Source organism: Pieris napi, chromosome 13, assembly GCF_905475465.1.
Source record: "Pieris napi chromosome 13, ilPieNapi1.2, whole genome shotgun sequence".
Classification (NCBI taxonomy): Eukaryota; Metazoa; Arthropoda; class Insecta; order Lepidoptera; family Pieridae; genus Pieris; species Pieris napi.
Genome location: NC_062246.1, coordinates 4987289 through 5014356, shown reverse-complemented (window position 1 = coordinate 5014356; position 27068 = coordinate 4987289). Strand labels below are relative to the sequence as shown.

Genomic DNA, 27068 nt, shown 5'->3' with positions numbered 1-27068 from the left:
TCGACATTACCTTGCCGCCTGGAAAATGCAATACAAGAACCATTAAAGCTGTTATACACTTAAAATCGCATAAAATATCGCCGTCCCTAACCTTTTTAATGGTCTTGGCTCACCCTAGGGGAAACAAAGAAAAAACTTCACAAAAATGTAGTGTTCTGGTGATATTTATTATTATATTAAAAGCAGATCTAGGGTCGGGAATGCCTTCGGCGATTACTGCGGCCACCGAATTTATGGTCAAACTTCGCGCGGAGGCGACGGCGCGAGTTTTTATTATGATCAGCCCAGTGGACCGTGAAAGCAAGTCGGGAGATGTAATTTCCATACCTTACGTCTGCTTCTGTCTCCCTAGTACTTTCTTAATAAAACTTCCGCGAATTTTGTCATTTGAGACAATATTTTTAATGAAATAGTTGTTCATTTGTTTTGAAAACTTGGATTTCTCGTGTTTATTTATTTTTAAAAAAACTTGCACTGGGAGAACTAGGAAAGACGTTCGTTGTTATAGTTTTCAGGATTAGTGTCGATGACCCCATACATACGGATGTTTTGTACATATTTTAATCATATTTAAAAAATCAACACAATCAAGAAGAATAAACACGGCAAACAATCTAAGCGTAAAAAATTCAAAATAAACGAAGTATTCTAAACTCCCCAGCCATCTAAAACTTTAAGTAAGACGTGAAAAATGGGAATATGAAAAGAAATAATTTTCCGCGTGAGTCAACTGTGTAAATGAGCTGAATGAAATAGCTCATGCGAATGATTGAGTACTCGATGAAACAATGTTAAACTTTATTTTGGAAGAATTTGTACAGTATGATTAGACTGGTGGGTACCTTCCGTATTTGCTTTATGTACAGTTTAATTTACAAAAATAGAATACTACAGCAGCGTTAGTAAAAATAATCAAGATTTAGCAACAACAACAACATTAACAACATAGAGATTGTCACTATTGTTAAAGATATCTTCAATCTATGACTAGCACTAAAGCATTGTAATACTATGAATAGACTAAACTCAATTACTTTCAAACAAAACAGTTCAATGTTATAAAATTAAAAGTGATATTTTAGTACGCAAATCTTTTTGCACAATGTTTTAAATGTTATCTATGTTTTTTTCTATTTTGTGCATCTTATATTAAGAAAATACTAATTATTTGTGTTTTCAAGAAACATATAGCTCCCCCTATTGAGTAATTTATTTAACTTGTAATTGATGACAGCGCCATCTAGTGTACAGTAGCAAAACAATGATACCTTGTTTGAAGTTATTCACATGGTAGTGTATTGACGCAAGCGAATTGGTAATGCTGACGTAAAAACTTATTGGCCGTCAGTAACTACGTCAGAGCGAGGAGTTATAATCTAGCATCTCTAAAGTTCTGAGTCTCTAGTACTATATTGCGCGACGCGCCGCAAATATTCCATCAATGCTTTACGGCCATTTTGTTTGCTTTGCACATGCGTGCTTTTGTTTTCAGTCCTTATGTAGTCCTTATCACTTATGTCCCATCATTTAATATTGTGATTGAATAGGGGTTTAACAATGCAAAAGGATTTTTAATAGATTATGTAAGTTATCTAATAAAAGTATGAATTAGCAAACTATTCACTTTGTGAGAGAAATTGGCATTTTTAACTTTTAGCTTTTAATCACCGGGTCCTGTTAAATTATTACAATACGTCGTACGTATTTTTAGTTATTGATCAAATGTTGTTGTGGGTTTTAAATGTTTGATAATGAATGTTTACACATAAATGATAATAATGATTTAATTATCACAAGTCATACATATACTTTAAGTTTACATAATAAACCGGCTTTAATTTATTCAATATGCCTTGTTTACAAGGGAAAACTTTGTATCTAAATATTACGACATTTCTTTCTTGGTTATTAGTATGATTATTTTTAATTAAGCTATTTCGTCAGGTAAAATAAGAAACAAACGATTTAGGACTCATAATATAATTATTAATAACTTTATATTTTGTAACAAATAGGTACCGATTATTTCGATCAGTAGGATCAATTAGATAAAAATATTATTTACAATGAATTTAAAGCTATAAATAGTATGTGGTTTATTTTTATATTTACAGTACAAATTCTTAACTTAAATATAAACAGTCATTTAATGAAGGCAGTTTGATCATAATTTAATTCCGTATAATCTATGAGTTTATTTACATTTCTATAAATTATATAATACTTTAGGACGGAATGTTCACAGTTCACTCCACAAAATAATAAGGCACTTCACGAATATTTTACTTAGAAAAAATTGGGTATAGTAAATATTATGTATATTTATGGTTAATATTTAATAGGACGTTGAACTACTATCTGGTCTTAATTGTTTAGTTTGTACATCGTCATAGGCGATGGTAAAAACACTTTTCTTCTCAGTTATGGGCAACCTTTTAATATTACCGGTTTGTTGAGCGAGTGTAGTCATAGCAATACCCGAATCATTGTCATCTATTTTTGTATGAATTTTATTTACTGAGGTTTCGCCACCTATATTTATTTTTGAAACGTGAACTTCCGATCCCTTGCGATCTTTATCATAGCTTGTAGATATTGAAATGCTATGTGTTAGTGCACTTTCGGGAACTTCTTGTTTATCCTTGTTTCTTACTTCATCCTGATTCACATAGATCGGTTGCTGCTCGACTGATTGTCTTCTTGGTAAAGCTGGAGCTTTTGAATCTGTCTTTAAGTACTTTGGAATATGTGTTGGTTGTATGTGACAAAGTGGATTTTGATTTTCATATTGGCGCTCATACCTATGCTCCGAGTGTTGAAGTAACGGATGAGCATCAGGTAAGGGTCCCTCAGGAACAGGTGTTACCTTTCCTTCTTTTAAAATGCGGGGATGAATAAAGTCACTTTCCTTTTCCTTGAAGTTTTTTTTTACCTCAGTTACCGTTTGATCTTTTGGCATTATTTTACCGTAACGCCCGAATTTTTCTTCATTTTTCCCCACCTCAGCTTTAGTTTTCGACGGCCGTTTAGGTTTATCCGGAACAATTTTTTCTACTGTGGGCTTAGAGGTTGTTGCTGCTGGTTTTTTGCTGTACCATTGCATATATCTTGGCAAACTCTTTAATGGTGCTTTTGCATCAGTTCCTTGTTTTGATTCTTCACTTTTATAACTTTTGGTTTCGTCTTTTTTTGAACTAGAAGATTCATCTTTTATTTCAAAGTCCTTTGTTAATTTTCCATAATTGTTGTCGTCACGAGTTTCTGTAGAAGAATCTGTTTTCAATGGATTTTTAAGACTTTTGCCAGTGCTGCCACTTACACTCTGACTTCCTCTACTGCTTCCGGGATCCAGAGCTAAAGATCCAGAGGTTTTATTGATCGGAGATATATCTCTTTCCCTGAACTTGTTTTTCTGACGCACATTCAATTTTTCATCCAGAGAATCTGAGATTTCCAGCAGAATTTCCTTTCTTAATTTTTCTTTTTTATCAAGATCGCCTAATTTTATCTTTGTGGAACACATTGTTTCATTTTTTGAAGTGATAACTGTGCTTTTAGTTACATCTCCAAAGTGCCTTGTGTGCTCTTCCCTTTCATTTGTTTTACTTATCTTAACATGTTTTTCACTGTCCAATGACGGTGATGCTTCGCTTTCTTCTAAAATTGGAGTTTTTATTTTTCTTTTAACGTCGTATGTCCGCATACTTCTTCGTGGATCTTTATATTTAATTTTTTTCTTTGATTTCTTTCTCTTCAACCATGTCGGTTTTCTATTGTCATCCTTTGTAGAGATTTGAGATTCATCTTCACTATATGAATCATTGTCACTTCTTGATTTTCTTTTAATGTCATTAAATGATTGTGGCTCAGTTTGGGTTCCAATATGGCATTCCGTTTGAGTAGCCATTACAGAATGACCAGGCAAGCTTTGTGTTTCTAATTTACTTTCTACTTGAGAAGCAGTCTCTTGATTTTGAAGCATTTTTTCGCGTTCGACAAGTATTTGGTGCAAGAGTTCATTTTGCTTTCGCAACGATGTCTCTAATAACTCTTGATTAATTGTAGATTTATTTTGGATATCCAATAAGGCTGACTGTAAATACTCAGCTTTTAATGGTACTATACCCGGAACCTCTGGTTGTAAGTTGTTGTAGTCATGTAATTTACTACCATCGTATTGATTTTGTGAATTACCTTGACCAGCTTTCCCAATAGATATATCGTCTAAGTCTGTCACTAGTTTGGAGTTCATACGTTCTCTTATATGTTTAGCTTCTTCTCCTTGTTCTCGGATAAATCTTTCCATTAATAACTCTTTACCATTGTCTACAACAACATATTGCGTTTGTGGTATTAAAGTCACAGGACGTTGTTGATGTACAGGAAGATTAACGTAACGTTCTTCTTCATTGTGCCCCCGTGTAACTAATCTTAATATTTCTGTATTACCATCTCGTATAAAATATTGGTCTCTTGCAAGAGAAGTTGGAGCATTTACTTTGTCATGATATTCCATTTTGGTTCTATTTTCATCTTTATCATCGTTATTTTTGATACCTTCAGACTTGACGGCGATACCAATATCAGACCCTCGGTCTATTTCATGTCTGCGTATTGAATCATTATCTTGTTCTTTTCTATGATGGAGTGTTGCGATCCGGTCGTACCCATTTTCAAGATCTTCAATGTATTCTTTATGTTTGTTGGCGAAAGCTTGTTGAAGCTGCATTTCCTTGGTGTAAATTATTTTAGGTCCATCCCTGAAATTATTCAAACTGTGTCAATAATGTTATAGTATGTTAAATCTAAGATATTTATTAATACTATAAGATTAATTTTTATTACTTAATAATTGTAAGTAGGTTAGTACATTAACTACTAAAGCATACCTATTCCTTAAAGAATGTCTAGTATCATCATATTTATAATCGTTGTCTTCGGCGGCATGGACAAACTCATGCTGTATGTCGCCAGGTGTCGATGAAGGTTTCGTCATCTCTTTGGACTTTTGATTTCTTTTATTAAACTTCCACTGTGTCGGTTTTGTTCTCAAATCAGTTTGTTCTGCGCTCCAAGCTTCCCGTCTCCTCCACTCGCTTGACCTTATTGATCTATTTTCTATTTTTTGCGTCGACTTGTTTTCCCTCCCAAGTCTCTTGTCCCGTACCACTAAATGCACGTCGTCTTCTGTGGAGTTGACACGTATCACTCTTTTCCTAGAATTTATTAATGGATATCTATGTACCTAGCGGTTTGACTTATGTTCAATGTATATGAATAGTGCCATTATTTTACAGTGATGTGGTGTCATGCATGCACGGACTAAAAATAATAAATGTTTAATAAGTACATAACCAATGACTCGGGTACAAAATACATTCATATTAGGAGCAAAACATTCGTATAACATCTTGTTATATAAGCGTGTCATTGAAAAGGGTAAAGTTTCGGCAATGGAACAATGAAAGCTCACTAGTGACGTTAGTATTGTTATTCTTAAGCAATGTCAAAGCAAGATTTTATTTCAAAAAATATCTACCTGGGAGGCATGTAAAGAGGGCATCCTTCACATATACAACAGCATATTAAAAGCAGTAGCACCAGCGCCACTAAAACTGCTAGTAAAATTAACAACCAGAACAACAATCTGTTCTCTGCTCTGTATAAGCTCTGTAATAAAAAAAGGTAAATTAGCTTCTAAATTTTCATACAAATATGTAATTGTTATGTTATGTTGTTGTGCTTACAGACTCATCCTTATTTGATGAAGTTTGATCATTTGGAACCACTCCAGTTGTATAGACCGTTTTATTTTTCGCAAGTTGTTCTTGTAGTTTCGCTACATTTATAGCACTATTTTGAGATGATCGCACTACGGCAATAACTTCACTCCTAGAACAAAAAGTGTCTGATTAGATATGTTATTACAAACCAACGGTTGAACCTTACCAATTAGGGGCTTGCAACCCTAGTAAAAAAGATAATAAATAATAAAAAGACTAAGAAAAATACAAATATTCAAAACATAAATAATATACATTGGCTACTCACTTTTCTTGACTAGATTGATCGCTTTGATCAGATGTACTGTAATCATTGCCCTTGTACGGTTTTATTTCAATTATATTGACTTTACCCCCTGAGAGAGTAGTTAATAATTCCTCTAATTTCTTCCTATCTGGATTTGATCCGGGAATGATGAAGGACATGGTTCTTGTTTTACTCTCTGGAGGGTAAATTTTAACTGTAGTTGTGGAGGATGATCTTGGAATACCGAGGTCATATGCTCTAATTGTTAGAACAAACACCTCACTGTCTTCGTCATTATCTCGTTTTCGTCTTCGTGCGTTATCTTTCTTTGTTCTCGTTAATGGCTCTAAAAGGTACAGTTCACCTGAAAATTAAATTACTGTAAATGAAATTTTTTCTATATTTTTCTATAATTTTCTGTTTCTCTATTTCTTACAATCCTAAATTTCGCCACTAATTCAAAAGATTCCAGATTATACAAATGGCAGTAACTACGCCATAGTAGCGACCAGATTAGTGATTTATTTATTTACACTGCGTTACCAACGTAACGGGTGGCCTGATAGCTAACAAGCGATTTCTTCCAGACAACCCTAGTATGAAAAAATATAAAAAAAGGGTACCAACTGGGAGTAAAGTACAAAATTACATATAACGCTAGAATACTAACTAAACTTAATAAAAAAAAATGTAAAAGTTAATCTTAGGGTTAATGAGTCACAATAAATATAATATATATATATAAGTAGGTAATTAAATGGCAAAAGAAATGCTCAAAAGGAAGATTATTAAATCAATTTCAAGGCTGAGTTTATTGTGTTGTAAAACAAACTTTCTGTGGGACCAAAAATGGATTGGAGAATTATTATTCTTTCAATAAGTTTCTGACTAAACATATATCAATATAAGTCCATCAGGAAGTAAACAAACTTTAAAAGTAAGCAGGATTGTTCTTTGTTACTATTGAAACATTTAAATTTAAACAACTTTAATATTTACCTGTTCCTTCATTAATAGCAAATTTTCCATCTCTATTTCCCTCAATAATTTCGTATCTAACTAAATTATTTGGTGGTTCCGCGTCTTTATCAACTGCCTTCACGAATGCCGATGACGTGAAGTTGCTCAGATTCGGCGACAATACAAATTCATATAACGTCCTCTCAAACTCTGGTGGGTTATCATTAACATCTAATAGCTTAATTATTAATGGCACAGTTACTCTTAAACCTACCCCATCATTATCTCTAGCCTCTACTAAAAAATGCAAGTCTGGCATTGCTTCCCGGTCAAAACCGTGGTTATTGGTTGCAACTGTGATCCAGCCAGATATAGGATCTAAATTTAACGATGTGTTTTGATATCCTAGTATGGCAGTATATTGTATTTTTCCGAAGTCTCCAGTATCAACGTCGTCTGCCTGTACTTGGACCACTCTAGCACCGGCAGTAATGTTCTCTGGTAGTTCCACTTCATATGATAAAGCTAGAAAAACTGGTGCATTATCATTGACATCGTTAAGGTAGACAGTAACGTTTGCTGTTGCTGATAGGTTTGTTGCTGGACCACGTTCTTGAGCCAAAATCTGAAAAGAATGATAATTTATAAGTTTGGGACTGAAATGTTTTGGAATATTTATAGCGGTAGTTAATTCCTAGGAGTAATTACAATGGCTATATGTTTATATTTAGACAATAAATATACAGGACTAATATAATGTATCCTATGAGGCTATACTTTCATATTCTTTATCACTCATAAGTCAAATAAAAAACAAGTAATTTTAATTATTTTAGCTAGTTGTTACTGGTATTTTAAATTTCATTGTCTAGTATGGTTTGTAGTAATGTAACAATAGCAACAGTCTTGTGAAGAGTGCGATATACATTTGCATATAAAAATATTTCTTTAACTTGTTTTTAATATATACTAAATAATAATTGAAACATTACTCAATAGTCAATCTAACACTACTCGCATCTATAGTCGTACATTCTGTTCATCGATTTAGAAACTGTAAGGGCACTAATTCGCCCTTGTCCATGGGTCAATGTAGAATAATTTTAAATGATATAAGAAGATATACTGTACCTGAAATATAACTGATTTTCTAGCTTCGAAATCCAGCATAGTGTTATCTCGTACTTTGATAATGAACTGAGCGTGTCTTTCAGCAACTGTTGGTGATATCTCGAATGTTCCATTGTTCCCCAATAGAGATAGAGAGAACACTCCATTCTTCCCCGCGTCGTTGTCATTGACTTGAGGAATAAATGGATCACTGAATGTCAGCGCCGTACCTTGTGGAGCGTTCTCGTCCAAATATGTTATGTAGCTGTAATGGTTAATATAAAATAGTTTTACGGATATAAATGCGAATTTAATGTAACATTATTTACGTTTCGAGATATTTACAGCAGTTAGGCCCCGCGAGAAATATAGAATATCGAACCTTTAATATTATTTAATTAAAATCTTTGTTTTTTTGTTCCTATCCGTATATCCGGTCTTGATTCAACTTCCAATGATAAATTTTTCGGCCTATAAGACACAGGACAGCTAATAACAGAAATACTAGATACTGACTAATGTCCTATTTTATTGTACTTTAATATTATTCGTCAACAACAACAGCTGTAAGTCTTTTTCAAATTTTATGACAAGAAAATAATGTAACATTCAATAGGTGGTCAATCCTTCTTAGATGCTACTGCCTTAAATGATAATAAGTCGCATTGTGTAGCGCAATTAGGCAAATGAAAATTAATGTTGTAAAACTTACGATTCATTCTCAAAATATGGCGGAGAGTTGTCCCGTTCTGGTAAGATGAAGGCCAGCTGAACGGTAGACGACATTGCTTCGGGCTCCTCTCTGGATAGGCGAACCTCTTCAGCAACAACGGTCAAAAGAATTGGAGTACCAGCATGGGAGATGGCTGCTATTTCTTCTATAGGTCTCTCGAGAGTTACTTCCCCTGGAAAGGTTTAATCAAAGTTCTAATTTGCTAATTCTTTATTTGAATTTATTTAAAATTCGAAATTTATTAATGCCCTTTTTTTTTATTTTTTTTTTTTTAATGGCTCTGGCACGGTTTGTGCATTAGCCAGCGTCAAGTATGAGATTTTTATCAATCGTTCTTTTTGCCTTAGAAATTCGATCTTATCCTCCATGTACGGTTTAGGCACTCGCCCGGTACCGCACAACCCTCCCAAAGGCCGAGAACAAATTTAAATTAAATTAAAACTTGCCCTCGAACCGGGAATCGAACCCGGTACCCCTCACCTAGCTGCTACTTAATAAGACCGCTAGGCATTAATGCCCTTTGGTTTTGTTTTTATTCATAATTAAATAATACTGTTACAGCGACATCTATCATAAACGTCAATAATCATTTTCAAGTCGGCAACTCGTTTTACAATCATCATGCATTAAAAGGTTTTTGTTCCATTTGCCAGATGGCGTTGCTTCCCCTGATAATCTTCCCGCTTCCCGAATAGTCAAAATTATGAGTAAATTTGAGATATTACATAATTTTAAGTTTCACAGGAATTTACAAATTATTATAATGTTATATATACCTTTATAATTAACTGATTTTGATACAACGACATCTATGGTAAACGTAATGAATCATATGTCATGTCTCATGAATAGTAGTTTTCAATAATTAATAGAGATTCATGATTATAAGGGTCTGTTTCACAATGTATGGATATAGTACCAAATAGCTATGCAACACATAAATTATTTGGAAGATAAATTGGGCTATTTGACACTTCATCGGACTCATAACTTACGATGGACTTTATGTGACGAATAGCGCTAGCTGACAGTCCTGAAACGCAACAATAATGTTTATCCTACCAATAAGTAATAAATAGCTAATTCGGAACTTATCCGTACATTGTGAAACAGACCCTTAGAATAATAACGTGAAAGAAAATCAACAATTATACAAAATCAATTAAATATGTATATATACATACGTATATTGTAAATTATTTCTAAATTGAGTCCTTTAATTTTGAGTAGGTGTTAGAATGTATTGTTATATTTTTACACTATTTATTAACTCAAGTTTGAATAGGTAAAATTTAAGAACAAGATAACAATCTACGAAATTGATCACTATTTAGAAAACCAACAATTTCTAGTTGGCAAATCACATCTTAAGCCTTGCATGACATCCTCATCTGACAATGCTACACCACGATACGACACACTTATAATTTAAAATTAAAACCGTGTTCTTTGCCGTATCATTTACTATCTCAACGATATCCATTTTCCAAATCAGCGATAAACAAAAATAATGATCTCCAATTTTTTTATTAAAAACATAAACTACTTTTATTTTTAAATAAGAACACTATCACAGTCCATGTCGTCCTTGTTGACCTTGTCCCAGTCACGTATCGATTAATAAACTACATTTAAGTCTAATTTGTTCATGGGCTTTGAACTAATGCTAAGAGAACAACTGATTCGCAATTTTACAAACTAAATTGCATATTGCAGCCCGACAAAACGTAAATTAAAATATTCCGTACACAAAGCTTGGAATTTTAATATTATAAGCGAAGCTTATTATGAAATAAAAGCTTTTGCTGGCCTTTGCAAACAATGGTTGGAGGCGTGACAGCAGGGCCTATGTACTAATGAGGTATTCTGTTTAATAGAATGCAAGCTTGAATTTGTAGTGACCATCTTACCAACGAATATAATTTAAATTTATTTAAGACTAACTACACTGACACAAACCATATAAAAAAAATATCCGTTGCTCAAACCGTTTATATTTTAAAACTTTTATATTAGATTTATTGGAAGCTTATAGTTTTGGATTAAGTTTCAATTGCTCAGTTCACGCACTTTGTTCGAATGCCCAGTCTGGACGAATGATAGGAGGGAAATAATTTAGCAAGTACTCGGTCACTGGAAACAACGATACGCAACTTACCGTTTTGTTTATTGTACTAGGTGTTGTGGCACTGGGTGTGCTATAATTATTTATAGCTATACAGAGTCTTGGGGTAAGATTCTTGCTTATGACTTTCGTACGAAAAAATGTATTGAATTTTTATTGTCTCACGCTTGTTCATCCGTTATTGTACATCTTATCGATGCAGATTTAATCTCTCTACTTCTAAGTATAAAGTTAAATTTGTCACTCTTAACAAATTTAGAAGGTAAACCCACCTCCGGAGTTTCAGATCTTTGCTTTTTTATCATTTGCATTTCTTTTCTTTGTAAATAATTTTTAGTGACAAAGTAATTTTCTCTTGTTTCAGTATTCATGGAATGAATTAATTCTGGGACATTCATCTCCCAGCCCCTCTATAGTGTCTGTTATGTTAATACAATTGCCGTTTGAATATTAAAAAATGTTTTAGTTCGTACCAGGAAGCTCGGTGTTAATTGACAAAGTTTAGTTTAACGTAAAACGTTATAAATGTGTTCAAATGGGTCACGCGAAGGTGGAGTTGAAGAGGTGAACAAGTTATTATGAAAGTGTTGTCTGTTACCCACCAAAAATTTATCAGCTTGAATTTATAATGGAGATATCAATCGTCGGAAATAAAGTTTTAAGAAATTAAATAATCCAAATTAACAATTATTTTAAAATTGCTCTTGTTTGGGGATATAGTTAAGGGTAATTAATAGTATCAGATCTATAAAACATTGTATTAGTTAGTGCCTCAAGATAACTCAATAGATTCTGATCTTAATATTGGGTTTTTGTATTGCGCGATTCAATGTTTGCATATATCGAACTTGCATACAAAAACGTCGGGTTTAATACCTCTAATAGAAGTTACAAAATAAGGGCGCGGTTTGTATTCATTATTATGCAATAGACCTCATCTACATAATATTTTGACACGTTTATTTATTTGTAAAGTACTACTTTTTTACTTAATCGACCCATCTTTAGCTCAAATACTGTGCTTTTTAATACCATTTACTTTAGCTGATTTTGGTGTTATTCGTTTGTTTATTACTAAAACCCCGAAACAAAACAAAACTTTTACATTTTCAAATTGTTATCAGTGAGTGGAATTTTCTACTTAATCGGATTAATACCTATTTATATTTTATTTGATTAAACTAATGCCCTAAATCCAATGAAGAGATGAGATTATATACACGCAAGTAACTAAATACGATTAGTTAAGATTATAATGGATTGGCCTTTACTTAAATATTTATTAACACACATATATATATATATATATATATAGTTGAGTATGTATGTCACGGTGAAATGTCCTTTACAATTTATTAAAGAGATGTACTGAGAGATGTTCCACTTAATTCCCAAACATAATGAAGCGATCACAAAACAGAACCAACTAAATACAACCTAATGAGTAGCTTATTAGACAAAGAATCTGACTTACTATTATGTTTATCTTTTTTATAGCCGACGTGGATATGCCTATGCGCATGATCGCATCCCTTGCCCATACAAGAATCTCTGCTATTCACATGGATGACCAATACCCACTTAAACCAGCACGGGTTGTTTGCTATTCTACAGGGGCACTCTTATGTTGTTACCCTATGATTATTTAATTATATTTTATGGCATTATAATTATTTGTTTAGCACTAGAAACTCAAAGAAAATCTTGTTTTAATAATATTTTGCGTTTTATTTATAATATATTCAGGTCTTAATAAAATTTTTATCCAAGAGTTTTAATATATACGCGTTAGAGAAGTTTAAAAGTATGTACTGCAAAATCATAGTCTTGTCTTTAAAAAGCTTCCAATTGTTATCAGGTAATAAATTATTCAACCCTTTCAAAAGATTACCGCGCCTAGTTCGAAACCTGTGGTGAAACACTAAACTACATTGTAGCGATATGAAGGCTACATCACGATTACTAAAGCTAATTTAAAAGTTAAATACATTACGGAACGAAATTCCATTTTAACGGCGCCCATTTCATACAATTCAAGTATATTATGACTTCGTATACGGAATGATTACGATGTCGACTGCAGAAGAGCGATTTTGTAAACAATATAATAGTAGCCAACTTTCTGACTTGGTGCTGCTACGTATAATCTCCTGGTTTCCCGGTGGTGTGAGACTCCATTTTCTTTTGTGTTCAATCGGACTATAAGAAACTGCTCTTATGTCTGCGCGCATACATAAATAAAGTTCTGTGCAGTAAAAAATATTGGAAACGCTCATAAATTTACTAAATTGAATAATGACCGTTCATAAAACCAAACTTATAGTTATGCAAAAGTAATATATTTTACGAGAGGTGCTTAAATAAATTCCAAGCTATTATTTTAAGAAAGAAAGTTCAAACGACCCTTTGTTCGAAATTATTAAGTGTATCATTAATCCTTATTAAAATAATATTTTGTTTTAATGGCTACACAGCTATGTTAATTCACGCATTTTTAAGGAAATTTCGTAAACTTATCACCATAAAATTATTGCAACCGCAACAATGACACGCGGCCTATTCTCAAATTTTAGCTACTCAAAAAATACAGTAAATTTTGCAGTTTGTTTAGTACGTAAATGAGTTTTTTTTTTTAATTTTAAATTTGTTTTAGGCGTGAGTTTTAAATTTATATCTATTTCTGCACTTTATCTTTAGAAAAAACTTTAAAATAAAAGAATTGTGGCACAGTTGATGAGATATGTGCTTATTTCAATGCGCGACTTTGATTTCCGGAAAATCAATTGATTTTTTCTGATATCAAGACCAAAAGCAAATACCTGGCATATAAGGTATAATTTCCACTTAAAGGTAAAAAGATGTGTTTTCTCGGCTATTTCCAAAAATATTTTCTCTACTTTTAAAACAGAAAGGCCTAAGCCTTCAAAACGTTACAAACTTCTTGCTTTTACATTATATTTTAATTATATAAATTATTTTAAATACATAAAAAACTTGCTTTTAAAATAACAGTGATCTCGCAAAATTATTGCAAGAGTAACGTAGCCAAACGTTAAGACGAGCTAAGAAAACATTACGGTAAATTGTAAACCTATATTTTACATTCTTAAAAGCAGGAAGTCGGAATGATGGACAATGGGTACATATATCTTCTTCACAAGCAAGGGAAGAAAATTGGCACTTAGAGGTACGATCTTAACACACGATTTTGCCTACGTAATTAGGGGCTATCCCCTAAAGCGATTTTGCGACAATGTATGGAAGACTGTAGATAAATCCTATTTTATATTCTTTATGGGTCGTGTCCATAAATAGAGGTTTTACGTGTCGTTCTAAAGAAAATAAATCCGCATGCGTTTTAGGATATGTCCATAGACTATAGTAAAAATTGGTATAATAATTATGCGATCGATTGATCTGTGACCGCTTATTATCTAATGTCAGTTATTATAGCCAGTATGACCGGATTAAAAATTAAGAATAATAAGAAAATATTAATCCTTGAGATCGCAAGCAAAGATGTGTGCGCATGTTTTTATAGTTTTTAAGTATTTTTGTGAATGGGGTTTATAAAAGGCTTATGCGATATCAATTTTTTTATTATAAATACTGAATTGGATGGACTGGATAATATAAGTTGTTAAATATTGCTCTCGCAGATATGACGATTCTAAAGATGGCTCCAAAATATATACAATATTAGTATGGCATATTTGTTTCACGTCTGTATTAGAGAGATAAGTGGTAAGTGTATTGTAAACAGAGTGCCAATAGGTAGCGATTTTAGAATGAATAAATAGATTAGAAGTAAATTATTCGATACATATCAATACCATGAAGGCGAAATGGCGTGAGATTGTTTCGATTTCCTTTGATTTAGTGTATTTACAAACTATCGTGTTATTCGTGTTTATTTAATCTTTAATCTGAATCACGTGGTTTCATGTCAATTTACTGACGTAATTTCTTATTTAGAAACCCCAATATATGAGATAGGTAGTTTGTTGCACTGTATGAGCTACCCATACCTACATAGAGCGCTCTCTATGTACGGGTTTGGATTGTGTACCTTTAATTAGATTATTATCTTTCATATAATATGCTTATATATAACTGTTTAAACTAACTGCAACATTTAAAATGTTTGCGAGATAATACACGTAAAAATCAAAACAGTGCCACATACTTTACTTAGCCGGTAACTGAAATTGGTACCACCGTCGCCATTTTGAAATGTCAGACTAACATATTTTAACATATTTTAAAACAGACCAAAGAGATCTCACTCTACAGCTATGTTCAAAAATTTATGAGAGCATCTAAAAATATATGACAAGTTTTTAATTCTAAAAAGCAAAAAAAAAAACCTTACAAACCCCCCATAATTTAGATGTAGTTTTATTACGATGTGTTTCCTCACTTTGTGAGCAAGCTTTTATCGTCCATGTAGATAGAAAAAATATGATTTCTATAGCAAGCCCTTAGTGGCAAGACTAACACTGCTTTTTATTACCTGATGTCTCATTAATATTGAAGAACGGCGTGAACGGGTTGCCCTCTGACACGAGGCCGTATCTGATCTGCCGTGGCGCTCCCTTGTCTCCATCTTCAGCTCGGACCTTAACAACAACATCGCCAGGCGTCACCTGTCTTGGCAGGTGTGTGATCGGTGGTGCCGACGTGAACACTGGCGGCATATCTTGGACATCTTGAACTACGACCACCACTTCTAAGCCCGCTATGTTTCGCGTGTCTTTGCCTAGTTCCACGTACGGGTCCTGTAATATTGGTAGAAAAATAATTAGTAGAAATTACTATGTAATGCAAGGTAATATTGTGAGGTAAATTAACAGCCTGTTCCCTTGACAGGTAAAATATTCCTACAAATATCTATTAGAGCTTTAAAACCACTAAGTATCCTTAAATCTTATCCTCCAAATAAATTGGTCTTTTGTACGCAGACTTTCCTCCGTAACGCCAAATACGTGCCGAGACTAATAGGTACCTACCATACATGTGAAAGCAGAATTGGTGCAAATCATTTGATTTTTTAAATACCATATATATATTTTTAATAACAAAGTTTTGGTATATAAAAAGAGAAGGCAAGATTAATAATTTTACTAACTGTGTATTGTAAATACATTGCGCATTTATAAATATCCTGCACCAACGTTAATTCGTCCCGATATTTTGTAATTTTTTTTTTTCCTTTATGGCTCTGGCACGGTTTGTGCATTAGCCAGCAAATTTAATTTTATACTTGAATAAATTCTTACCACAGCTAATAGAGTCAAATGGTACATTGACTGGGCCTCAAAATCCAAAGGGCCGACTAAGAATATCGTTCCCTCGGTATTCTCTGTGGAGACACGGCGCTGACGGATTGCGAACAATGGTGAACCCTTAAAAGGAACAAACATCAAATTTCGGGTTATTAGTACCTACTGTTATCTATGTGTGTAGAATATATGTAGTCTATAGATAACATATTTTAGAATTATATTCTAGTAAACTTGTGTGTAATAAATTACTCTTTATTTACAACAGTAACTGTGAGCCACTTGATGATATGTATAACTTCATACTGAACTAAGCAATTGGTGATAAAACAAAATATTTACTATAACTTTGCACCATCTATACAATAGTTGAGTAGCCTTCCCTTGCGTCCTGACAATATTCCTATCGTTTATTGTCAGTTACTACCAACTTTCTAGCTCTCTGTCTCTACGCGTAATCCTTGAGGACCATCCTGCACCATTATTTAGGTGCTGCGGTTTTGCCCATCACTAAAAGCTATGAAAGCAATTTGCATCGATCATGGTAAACAGTCCATATGTTACAGTAGTGGCAAAGTTTTAAATTAAAGTTGTAAATTTAATTCTGAATTAATTCAAAATCATACACGATTAATAGCATTAAGATTGCAAATAGTCAAAAGGGTATCATTTCCGTATCGTCGCGTCAATCTGAAGTCGAGTTATTCGCTACGGCTCGCAGGATTTCACGGCTGCCTGTTATTAATTGCTCACTAATTTGTGCAACGTCATTGCATTAATACCCTTCGATATTATCAGTGGCTTTATGAAACTGATGCACTATTAAGTATCACTATTCATAATATCATGGACAAAACATCGTAATCTCCCTGGTACAGTTACGTTTATGTAGAAATAATAGAAAGGATATTGTAGGTCCAGAATTGAATTCATAAACTTTTTAATAACTTTATTCATATAGGTAAACAAGTACACTTATAAACGTCAGAAAAAAGGTTAAATAAATTATGTTTTTTTTTTTATGATTGGACAATTCACACCAATTGACCTAGTCCCATGCTAAGCTGGTGAAGCTTGTGTTATGGGTACTAGGCAACGGATAGATATACATACATATTATAGATAGATATACATATAAATACATATTTAAACACCCAAGACCTAATGACAACACCAAATGCTCATCACATCGATGTTTGTCTCAGCCGGGGATCGAACCCGGGACCCATGGATTCGCAGTCAGGGGTTTAGTACCACTAGACCAATGAGCCGTCAACATTTACTATTACTATTAACATTATTTACTAGTTCGCAAGTCAAGGGCGTAGTTTCCGCCACTCTTTTTAATCGATAAGTTTTGAGTCATACAAATTGTTTGAAATGGAGCAAATCAATATTAGTCAAATGTATACAAAGCTTTATTTACGTTCAACGAGAGCTTTGAATTTGTTTAGTGATAATTCTCTAATTTCGCTAGGGAGTTTGTTGTAAAAACGAATACAATTTCCATATAAGAAGTGGTTTATCTTCTGGAGCCTGGTAATAATAAAACAATATTGTAAATGTGTTAGTCAGTTTAACAAAATCCTTTTATTAATTTAATATACACCTCATATTCTAATACCATAATCAAAATTTTGTTTAATAAAGTAATTTAAAATATCTACTGTTAAAAATAATTATACCAAACAAAAGCGCTTAATGTTCACAGAACACGTCAGAAATCAATAAAAAGCAACTCAGCAGTGCATGACTAAAAACAAACAATCAAAACGATGTAAATGATACTCTTCTAAGAAGTTGCTTGATTCAATTTTAATTTCCCCACGTATACCATGTAAATCTTAAATGAAGGCAAATGCATGAAAATGAGGCCCATTTGTGAAACTTCATTATGCGGTTACAACAAAATGCGTGTCGAGTTTTACTAAGACATCATTAAATTGTATTAAATAGGCAAGAAATTTCATCACAATGCTGATACTCAGTATTCTATTATAAACGGAATTATTGAACCGTTAGAGATTTAAATATTATAGTTAATGTATTTTGTCTCTTTTGTAAGTCTTTCCTCTCAATGAACTTTTATAAGTTCTTCTGGATTCTCTGCCCATTTAATAAATTACCACTTTACTTAAATTCTGGCCAGGTATATTCTTAGTATTTATGCTACGTAAATCATAATAAACTTACACACCGTGGTGTTAATAACTCATACATTTCCTTATAATGTAATATAATGATTTATTCAATTTTAAACTTTTTCGAAGATTCGTATCAGTTTTCAGTAACATGCAAATTATATCTTTCTTGACGAGTATTATGTATGAATAATTCACCTTCATAAATAACTTCACATTCAACTCACCCAAAGTTCCAGTTCCAAAGGCTTCGATGACACAGGATTCTTTCTCGCAATCACTATCTCAAGGTCCGTGCCGCGTTTTGCATCCTGTTGAATAAATTTCACTTGAGAATTAATCGATAAGGCCTCGTATATTACTTCTTTTGAATCTGGTTCCAAATATCGTATAAATTTTAATGATAAACAATGGAATCAGTATTTTTACATTAGTCATAATTTTATATTAATTCATAGAGGAAATAACTGACCGCACCAACCGCCGTCCGCCTTAACCATAGAAAGATTATTACAGGACCAATATCGCTATTAAAATGGGGGTAGACGGGTGAATATTAAGGTTTAAATGTATTTTTAAGGCCAAAACATAAAAAAATATATTTCGTCCAAAATATAAAAAATGGCGTCCATCCTTATCACTTAGAAGAGTAAAGGGATAGAAAGTAGAGTAAGATCTATTCTCAGACCTACATATCTTCAAATATATACAATTTTTTAAATTAACATCGATCAAGCCGTTTCCCAGAAGTATCGTTACACGAGAGATACTGTAACACGAGAATTCTATTAATATATACTTATAAAGATATTGGTCAATTTCAAAAATATTTTTTTAAAGATGGGTGGATTTTGTAGCCAGTATTTTTATAACATATCGGAAATAAACAATTGTCGGATTCTTGTATTGATAAAAGACTAGCGTAGAATCTTCCTTTCAATTTATATACTGCCCGAGGGTATTTGTCGACAAAAATGTTTGGCTGTAATGATGAAAAAAGTATATCCTATCGAAGAATAACGATTATGTATCAAGTAATGTAAAGTAAAAGCTTTAATTTCTGCCATAATTAATGTGTATACACAAACAAAATTAAATTAATATTTAAATCAAAATGCATATATTTAAAATATTTTTAAGACGTTAGGAGAATTGGCTATAAAGATTTTCTAAAGTTATTTAATAAAAAGATCTCCCTAAAATGTTTTGACTACTATTATAATTTGCAGATACAACGTTCTTAAGATATATAAAAATATAATTAATCTGCCCTATACTGAGTAATAATCAACGGACTAACCTACTAAGCTATGTAGAATGTAACTGAGTCTATTTTTAGACATAACTTGATTAATGTTCTTTCTCAAGTCTTGAATGAGACGCATTACCGTGTTTACAAGTATTATATATCCAAGTAAACGACTAGTGCCATGCTAGATGAGCTTTAATAGTGAAGGAGTTAATTCCGATATTTCATATCCGTTAGGAGCAATGTCATCATCATCAATCACTATGCTATACCCATCTGCCGCTGTCTCATTTGTTGACACATACTACACCATATTTATATGGATAAGTATTTTTTAAAAGTGCTTTAAGCTAGGAGTGTAATAAGAGAAAAATAATTGTATTCCCTATTTTTTATTTATTGTTTAAATTGTGTATGAATGAATAAATTCTTATAAAGATCCTTCAAACTTGTTTAAATTGGATTGGCGTGCGACTCTCATACCTGAGGTCGTAGGTTCGATCCCCGGTTGTGCATCAATAGACTTTCTTTCTATGTGCGCATTTAACATTTTCTCGAACGGTGAAGGAAAACACCGACATGTCTTAGACCCAAAAAGTCGACGGCGTGTGTCAGGCTGATCACTTGCCTATTTGATTTAAAAATGATCATGAAACAGATTCAGAAATCTGAGGCCAAGACCTAAAGAGGTTGTTTTTTTCTTTTTAAACTCGATTTGTATTAAGTAGGTACTAGTGGTAGCTACTTAATAATGCTTGTGTTTGTAACATAACTAACCTCAGGTACTAAAATGATACTAGGCTGATGAGGAAAAATGGTGTCCCTTGGTGTGGTCGCATTTGTTCCGGTAATAGAGCAGGCGATTCTTGCACTTCTGCCCCTAGTGTTTCGCGCTGACAGGCGAAAATCTACGTAGCGACCTGGTTCCAGTCGTCTTAGAAGAATCACATTGGCCTGGCACACTGAATTGTATCGTGTACACGGCAGACTCTCTATGCCGATGTCTAGACGGCCCATTTGACCTGGAAACACAAAGGGTAATGTACCTCGAGCAATGTTTCAAGGTGTAATCAGAGATGGCGTTGTACGGCTTTACAGATTTATAGAATACTAGTGGACCCCACAGACGTTGTCCTGCATGATATTTCAAGCTATTAGGATATTAAAGTATGAAAGTACCGACTGCAGCGCCACCTGCTGGGCTGATTTGTGAATCTAAACCATTCCCAGATCCCCTTGAACACACACAAAAAATTTCATCAAAATCGGTCCAGTCGTTTGAGAGAAGTTCAGTGACATACACACTCACAGAAGAATTATATATATAAAGATTTCATCTATATATTATATATATATAAATGTTATGTTGGTTTGTGTACGCTTCAAAAACTCAAAAAGTTCTGCACCGATCGAGCTGAAATTTTAGCATGATAATATTAAAGCATCAAGGATTGTTTTTATCTTTTTTATCATTTTTCTTTTGTTTTTTTTATTTTTTCATTATTTTTTTCCACAAGTATTGCAAAATTAAACTTATATGAAATGTTTTGTTTGTTTTGTTTCTCATTTCTTAACCATTCAATCACAATTTGCCGCAGCGAAGCGTGGCAGGGAACAGCTAGTTTATTATAAAGTTTAAATTAGCAATTCTGTTTGAAGTTTGGTCTAGGTAGGAAGGTGATCATAGTCATCAACTATGTACTGATTTTTGAGTCTGTTCCATATTTTTTGATCTTTAAAGATGACAAGCTCCACTAACCTAATATAATTATTGTTTTGCCGGTTTGCTGGTTGTAGCAGTAATTTTGATTTGGTACATATCATATTGATTTCCTAGTTTATACATAACAGTAAGTAGTAGTAGTGTTATGACTTAAAAGTAAATCCAAATTTTATACAAACAGTACCTATGAGCTCAAAGTGAAGAGGATAATCAAAGTCCGGGTCGGAAGCACGCACGCGATAGATGACGGAGCCCACGGCAGCATCAGCCGGCACCTGCACGAGCCGCATCAACGTACTAGGGTCGAAGACGGGCTCTCCACTGTGTACCGCCGCAAATAACAGCGGCACCAGCACCAGCGACAACGTGAACGTCATCCTGAAAGGAAAATATTAGTTTAGTATATTGTGTACCCTAATTCCCTTATATGGCTAGAGACATACTTTAGGGTAAGCTTGCTTTCAAATAATTTAAATAAAAATCCTTATTAGTAGGTTAGGTTAAATTACTCATTAATCTTAAGTTAGTTATACACATGTATAAAAAAAGGGTGCGTGTACTTATGTACGCACGTAAGAAGTTATACTTCTTTGGCATTATAAAAAATTGTTTTTGATTGCATGCAAATAATTAATTACAATTAAATAATCAAAGACTGGAAAAGGAGTCATTATAGTCAATAAAGTTCAGTTTACATTTGAAAAATTAAATAAATAAATATTTATTATTATTCTCTTACATTAAGTGTAACATAAATTCTATTATTATTCGAATGTTTTTTTTAAATTATGTCCAATGCCATAGCATCTTCTGTGGGCAACTTCATCTGATAATTTTGTGTCACGGTGCGCACGCATCGTAAAATTTCACTCTCATCAATTTTTCATAACGCGCCTAAAGAAGTATAATTTATATTCTTCAAAAAATATAATTTATCGTTTTAAAGGCAAGCAGCATTTTATGTTTGACATTCGCATTCAGTTGTAGTAAGTATAAAAATATGCTATAAATAAGTAGTTGAAATATTAAGGTATTCGCTGAATTAGACTGGATTTGAGAATTATATCGGTAAAGAGAGCTGTGTTCACAACAGTCTGCAGTGTACTTCAGTAGACTAAAATTTCTCGCTAGACACTTTTTAGCTAGCAAATTATAATTACTCAGTAACTTTCTAAACTCATGGAATCTCTAGGAAACATATACTTTGAACAATCTCCACTAATACATTTTCTTTACATGACTCAAACGTCTTTTGCTCATCCGCCACCCGCGGAGTTATCCGTCAAAGCAAGACAGAAACAACATTAGTTTAATTTTCTGTACATAGTAAGAGACACTTTAACAAAAAAATAAATCAGTTCAGGAATTCAATTTTGGAACATTCTTACTGTTAATGGTTTGCTATAATAGAATAATATATTAATAAATAAAATTGATAATACTTTAATAGAATTAATCATTGTTATTAGGAGAGCTTTAAGCCGCAGTGCATTAACAAAAGCCTTCGCCTTTATTTGCTTTGCGAAACGGCTCGTCCGATTCTTATGAATTTTTTTATGCATATTCAATAAGTCTGAGAATCGGCTACTATTTATCTTTCAAACCCCTAAGTAATAAGGGGTGTCCACCCAAAAATTTGTTTCTTGATTTATAGACAATTTTTTTATGAAACATACAACCCTTAATTTTCATCTACAATCTACGATCAACTCCTATTTTTTATTTTTTAAGTTAAGATCTTATAACTTTAACTCTGAGGTTTATATAGAGAAAATTCACATAAAAATTTGAAAAGTTTTCATTCCGGAAAACCATTCAGTCTCTGGGGTAGTATAGCAAAATGTTCCATGTTGGTAGTACTAAAAAGGTAGGCCAGGCATTAAGGAGAAACGAAGTTAGCGAGGGCAGCTAGTAATGTATAAAAGTCTTCTAAAAATATATTATAAAATGTTTAAATGAATGTTTGTCGAGGATAAAATCTTGTTAAGTCTGCCATTTGTAATTAAACGCGTAATAAGTGCAATTTCGTCCGTTTTATAAAAAAGCGTATCACCATAAACCACATTCCAGGCCCTCACTTGACGTGCAGAATAATTGCGAGCAACGCATTACGCTTGAATTATGTACAAATCCGAGAAAATCATATTTTGTTTACCAAGATTCTTTGTCTGTCATATAATTACAGATTAACGCTAAAAGCTTCGCGCATTTTTTAGAAAAGGATTCACTGGTATATCGAAAACACATTTTTTTTTTAAATTTTTATAGAAGAGTATGTACAAGATAAATATTTATATTAAAGCGCCCGGGACAATAGTCATTCTTAACTTAACTAGCTTAAATTAAGGTTAACATAAAATTGCAACTATAAATATATCTTAAGCCAAGCTATAAACAAAAACATAATACTATAACTAAAAAAGGTATAAACATAGTCAAAACGGTATTATTTATGAAAAAAAGCGTTCTTAAGCGGAAATTTCAATAAACAATCAATATATACTATTAGCAAAAAAAATTGTTACACGCAAAAAGATGCTATTTAATGGTACTTACATTAAAACCATGAAATTGGACTTACGAAATATAATCATTGTTAAGAAAATGACAGTCTATTGTTTCGCGAAACAACACTGTTATCGTTTTATTTTCATGTTGAGTTCGTGCATACGGTAATGTTGTTTAATGGATATTTTATGTACTAAACTTATTATTGTTTATAATGTTAACTAGGATATATACATACATAATTAAGAATTCTAGTTAAACTTTGGCTTACTTAAATTATTTTAGTGCTAAGTGTGTTTTACTAAATAACATTATTTTTAATTATAATTGATAGCTTGTTGGTGAATGCTCCATGAGATGGTATTAATTAGGATTTTTATCTATTTCTCTAAAATATTATTTTCATACTCATCTGCACCTAAATCGAAACGATTTTTACTTCAGACATTCTCGTTAATAAGTAATAAGTGTTTTGGAAAAGGTACAAAATAGACAAACTTAGACAAAGCATACATAAAAATAACACTTAGGCGAAAATTCATTTAAGCCATGATCTAGATAGCGCCTCATTACTTAAGGCTTAAAGCAAAGTACCATTAAGGCAAGTAGGAACTGAATGAACGTATTCACTGATGAATGAGAAAAGGGTCAAAGCGCATGTCACGAAATGACCTTTCTCAACACTGGCGCTAATATCTTATTATTAATTTAAACGGTAAATTAATTTTACGGATAAATTGATTTGGTATCACGACATCGTTCAAGTTTATTTATTTATATATTGGAGGCTTAGCGTATATTGTGACCTTTACTAATTGCATAGGCGGCAAAAAATAGTGTGACACAGTATAGAACATAATTTATGACATTCCTATATATAGTCTGAGAGACTTTAAAAAAGGTATCAAACCAAATTGCTGCATAGCAACAAGTAGACACGATTATGACATTACATGGCATGTGAAAAATGCAGACTTCGCGATATTCCATAAAAGGAATGTGAGAAAAGGACTCAGATTATGGTTATCTGAGATAACGAAACGTGATCTATGGTTAAGGCGGCGAGCATAATAATATCCACGATTGTAAATCCCATCCTTACAGTTTTATCTACTTCCCTGTCAATGTAGTTCACGAGCTGGTTAACAAATTGTCTGCCATTGCGTATATTGTTATACCACTATTGTGTTTTTGAAGTGAAACTTCTTTAGGCGCATGAGGGTAAATTTTTTACGGAGGATAAACAATAATAATATTAGCGTCACGAAGATGTGCAGCGTTTTTGTCGAAGAAAAGGGAGAGAGCGATTGAGACCGATTGAGAGAGAGTGAAAAGGGCGAATTACCTTATAGAAATTCTATTTTTAAAATAACAAATTCGTAAAGAGGATTTATGAAATATTAGTATTTTATATTTTATGCAAAATAATTCAATGAAATCTCAAATGAAGTGTAAATTAAAATGCCACGTGTTTTTATTATCGACGAAATAAATTTAAAAAATTAAATTTTATAATTTGTTTTAATTTTCGACACTTTTAATAATTTAATGACAATGATATTTCATTAAATTCCTAACATATTATCTTCCTTTGTTTAAATATGAACAAGACTTAAAAATTAGTTTGTCATAACAGTTTCACTTCTGACATGGTGTATTGTGTACTTTTTTTTAATAAAGAACCAGCAATTTAGTAATCAGAACAATTCTTTATTAAGAACAATTTATTTATTTACATTTGATTAAAAACAATAAAATAGTAAACGTTAGTATATTGTATTATTTCTTGATTTCCTGCATCAGAACAAAGGGCGCTCGTATCATTCTCTTCTAAGCAAAAATATCTATGATAAAATATAATTTAAATAACTACAATCACTGAGTTACGTAAATGTTTTTACAAATTAAAAAGAAAAATATTATTGTTGGTAAGTGTCAAATAGTTTAATTGCCTTTTAACCTTAAATGGCGAATAGGTGAAAAACTTAAGTACACGCATATAAACAAGACTGACATTGAATTGACATCTACAAAAAGAGCGTAGTAATTCTCAAGTATTTTTGCATATAATTTCTTAAGTATTTTTATTTTATGTGTTATAAGATGTTTATCAAGTAAGCTTATAAATAACATTTTATTTAAAGTAACATGACAAACAAACGCGAAAGTATCCATTATGTTTGTATTTACAACTATTGTACAATTACTACATTTATCTTATGTAAATGAGAAAAAGCTACCCTTAGTATGAGCGAGTTTGATAGTAAATAAGTAATACTTTTTTAACAAGATTAGGTTGTATTGGAACAAAGCAAAAGCACAAACACACATAGTTCGAAGTAAAATTTACTAGAAGCATGGAAAATCGATCATAAAAGATTTGAGAGCTGGGATTCATAAATGATAATTTCCCGCATAAGACGTTAGGTTGAGTGAGGATTTACTACTTCAAATGAAAAGTTATTTTTGCTTGAAAAGCCTTAGTAATACATGTCTTAGCCTACATAGTTGGTTACAGAGTAACAAGTTCACTGGCATAAGTACGAAGTTGGCAACTTGAAGATAAACTCTTGTTCAAGATTTAAAGCTTACTTTGTCTCAGTCTGGCTGACATACGATTTAATATTGCTTTTCATTTGTCACTATCAAAATAAAAAACAATAGTAAAATTGACTTTTTAAATTATCGTATTCGTTTTTTAAATGTCTTGCATTCTTTTCATATTCTTAATTTGAAGGTATTGAATCTAGTTAATAGTATATTAAAGTGATTCCAAAAATAGCAGCTATTTTTAAAGCAACATCTATGCGGTACCTTTATTATAAAAAATACAGGCATAATATGATAACAAAGCTTTACCTAAATCCATCATTAATTCTAATGTAAGATGGTAAAAGTAGTCTAGTCCGCTGCTAAAACCTTAAAAACAATAACCGCTCCATAGATGCAAAAGTATCAATCTTATCCAACCTTCAGACTGCAATATCGCATTACTGCCTCGCTACTAACACTATTCTATTTATCATAGATATAAACTAACAATAGTGCCGCAGAGACGCGGAATAATTCACAAAATGTATCTTACCATACAATATGGATTGCTCTCTGTAGCATCTACTGTCGCGAATTTGTCTGAACTCTATATTTATGGGCTGTCAAAGTAAATCTTGACTGTATTCATGATATGGGACCGAATGACGAATAAAG

General features: G+C 32.5%; 1 protein-coding gene across 2 annotated transcripts in view; it reads right to left on the bottom strand.

Moving 5' to 3' along the window:
* Window positions 1-1964: 1964 nt before the first annotated feature.
* LOC125055363 (cadherin-86C) overlaps window positions 1965-27068 on the bottom strand; it is a 75678-nt gene continuing 50574 nt past the window's right edge. Inside the window, exons 2-14 of one of the 2 annotated variants that reach the window (XM_047657794.1) lie at window positions 21538-21731; window positions 20408-20652; window positions 18609-18692; window positions 16238-16363; window positions 15472-15736; window positions 8813-9005; window positions 8122-8365; window positions 7030-7615; window positions 6052-6394; window positions 5748-5892; window positions 5540-5670; window positions 4890-5216; window positions 1965-4760 (exon numbers count right to left, since the gene is read on the bottom strand). In XM_047657794.1, the coding sequence (XP_047513750.1) occupies window positions 2336-4760; window positions 4890-5216; window positions 5540-5670; window positions 5748-5892; window positions 6052-6394; window positions 7030-7615; window positions 8122-8365; window positions 8813-9005; window positions 15472-15736; window positions 16238-16363; window positions 18609-18692; window positions 20408-20652; window positions 21538-21730 (5307 nt within the window). In that variant the 5' untranslated portion in view covers window position 21731 and the 3' untranslated portion in view covers window positions 1965-2335. The remainder of the gene's footprint in view (window positions 4761-4889; window positions 5217-5539; window positions 5671-5747; window positions 5893-6051; window positions 6395-7029; window positions 7616-8121; window positions 8366-8812; window positions 9006-15471; window positions 15737-16237; window positions 16364-18608; window positions 18693-20407; window positions 20653-21537; window positions 21732-27068) is intronic. The other variant, XM_047657795.1, reaches the window with a different exon arrangement.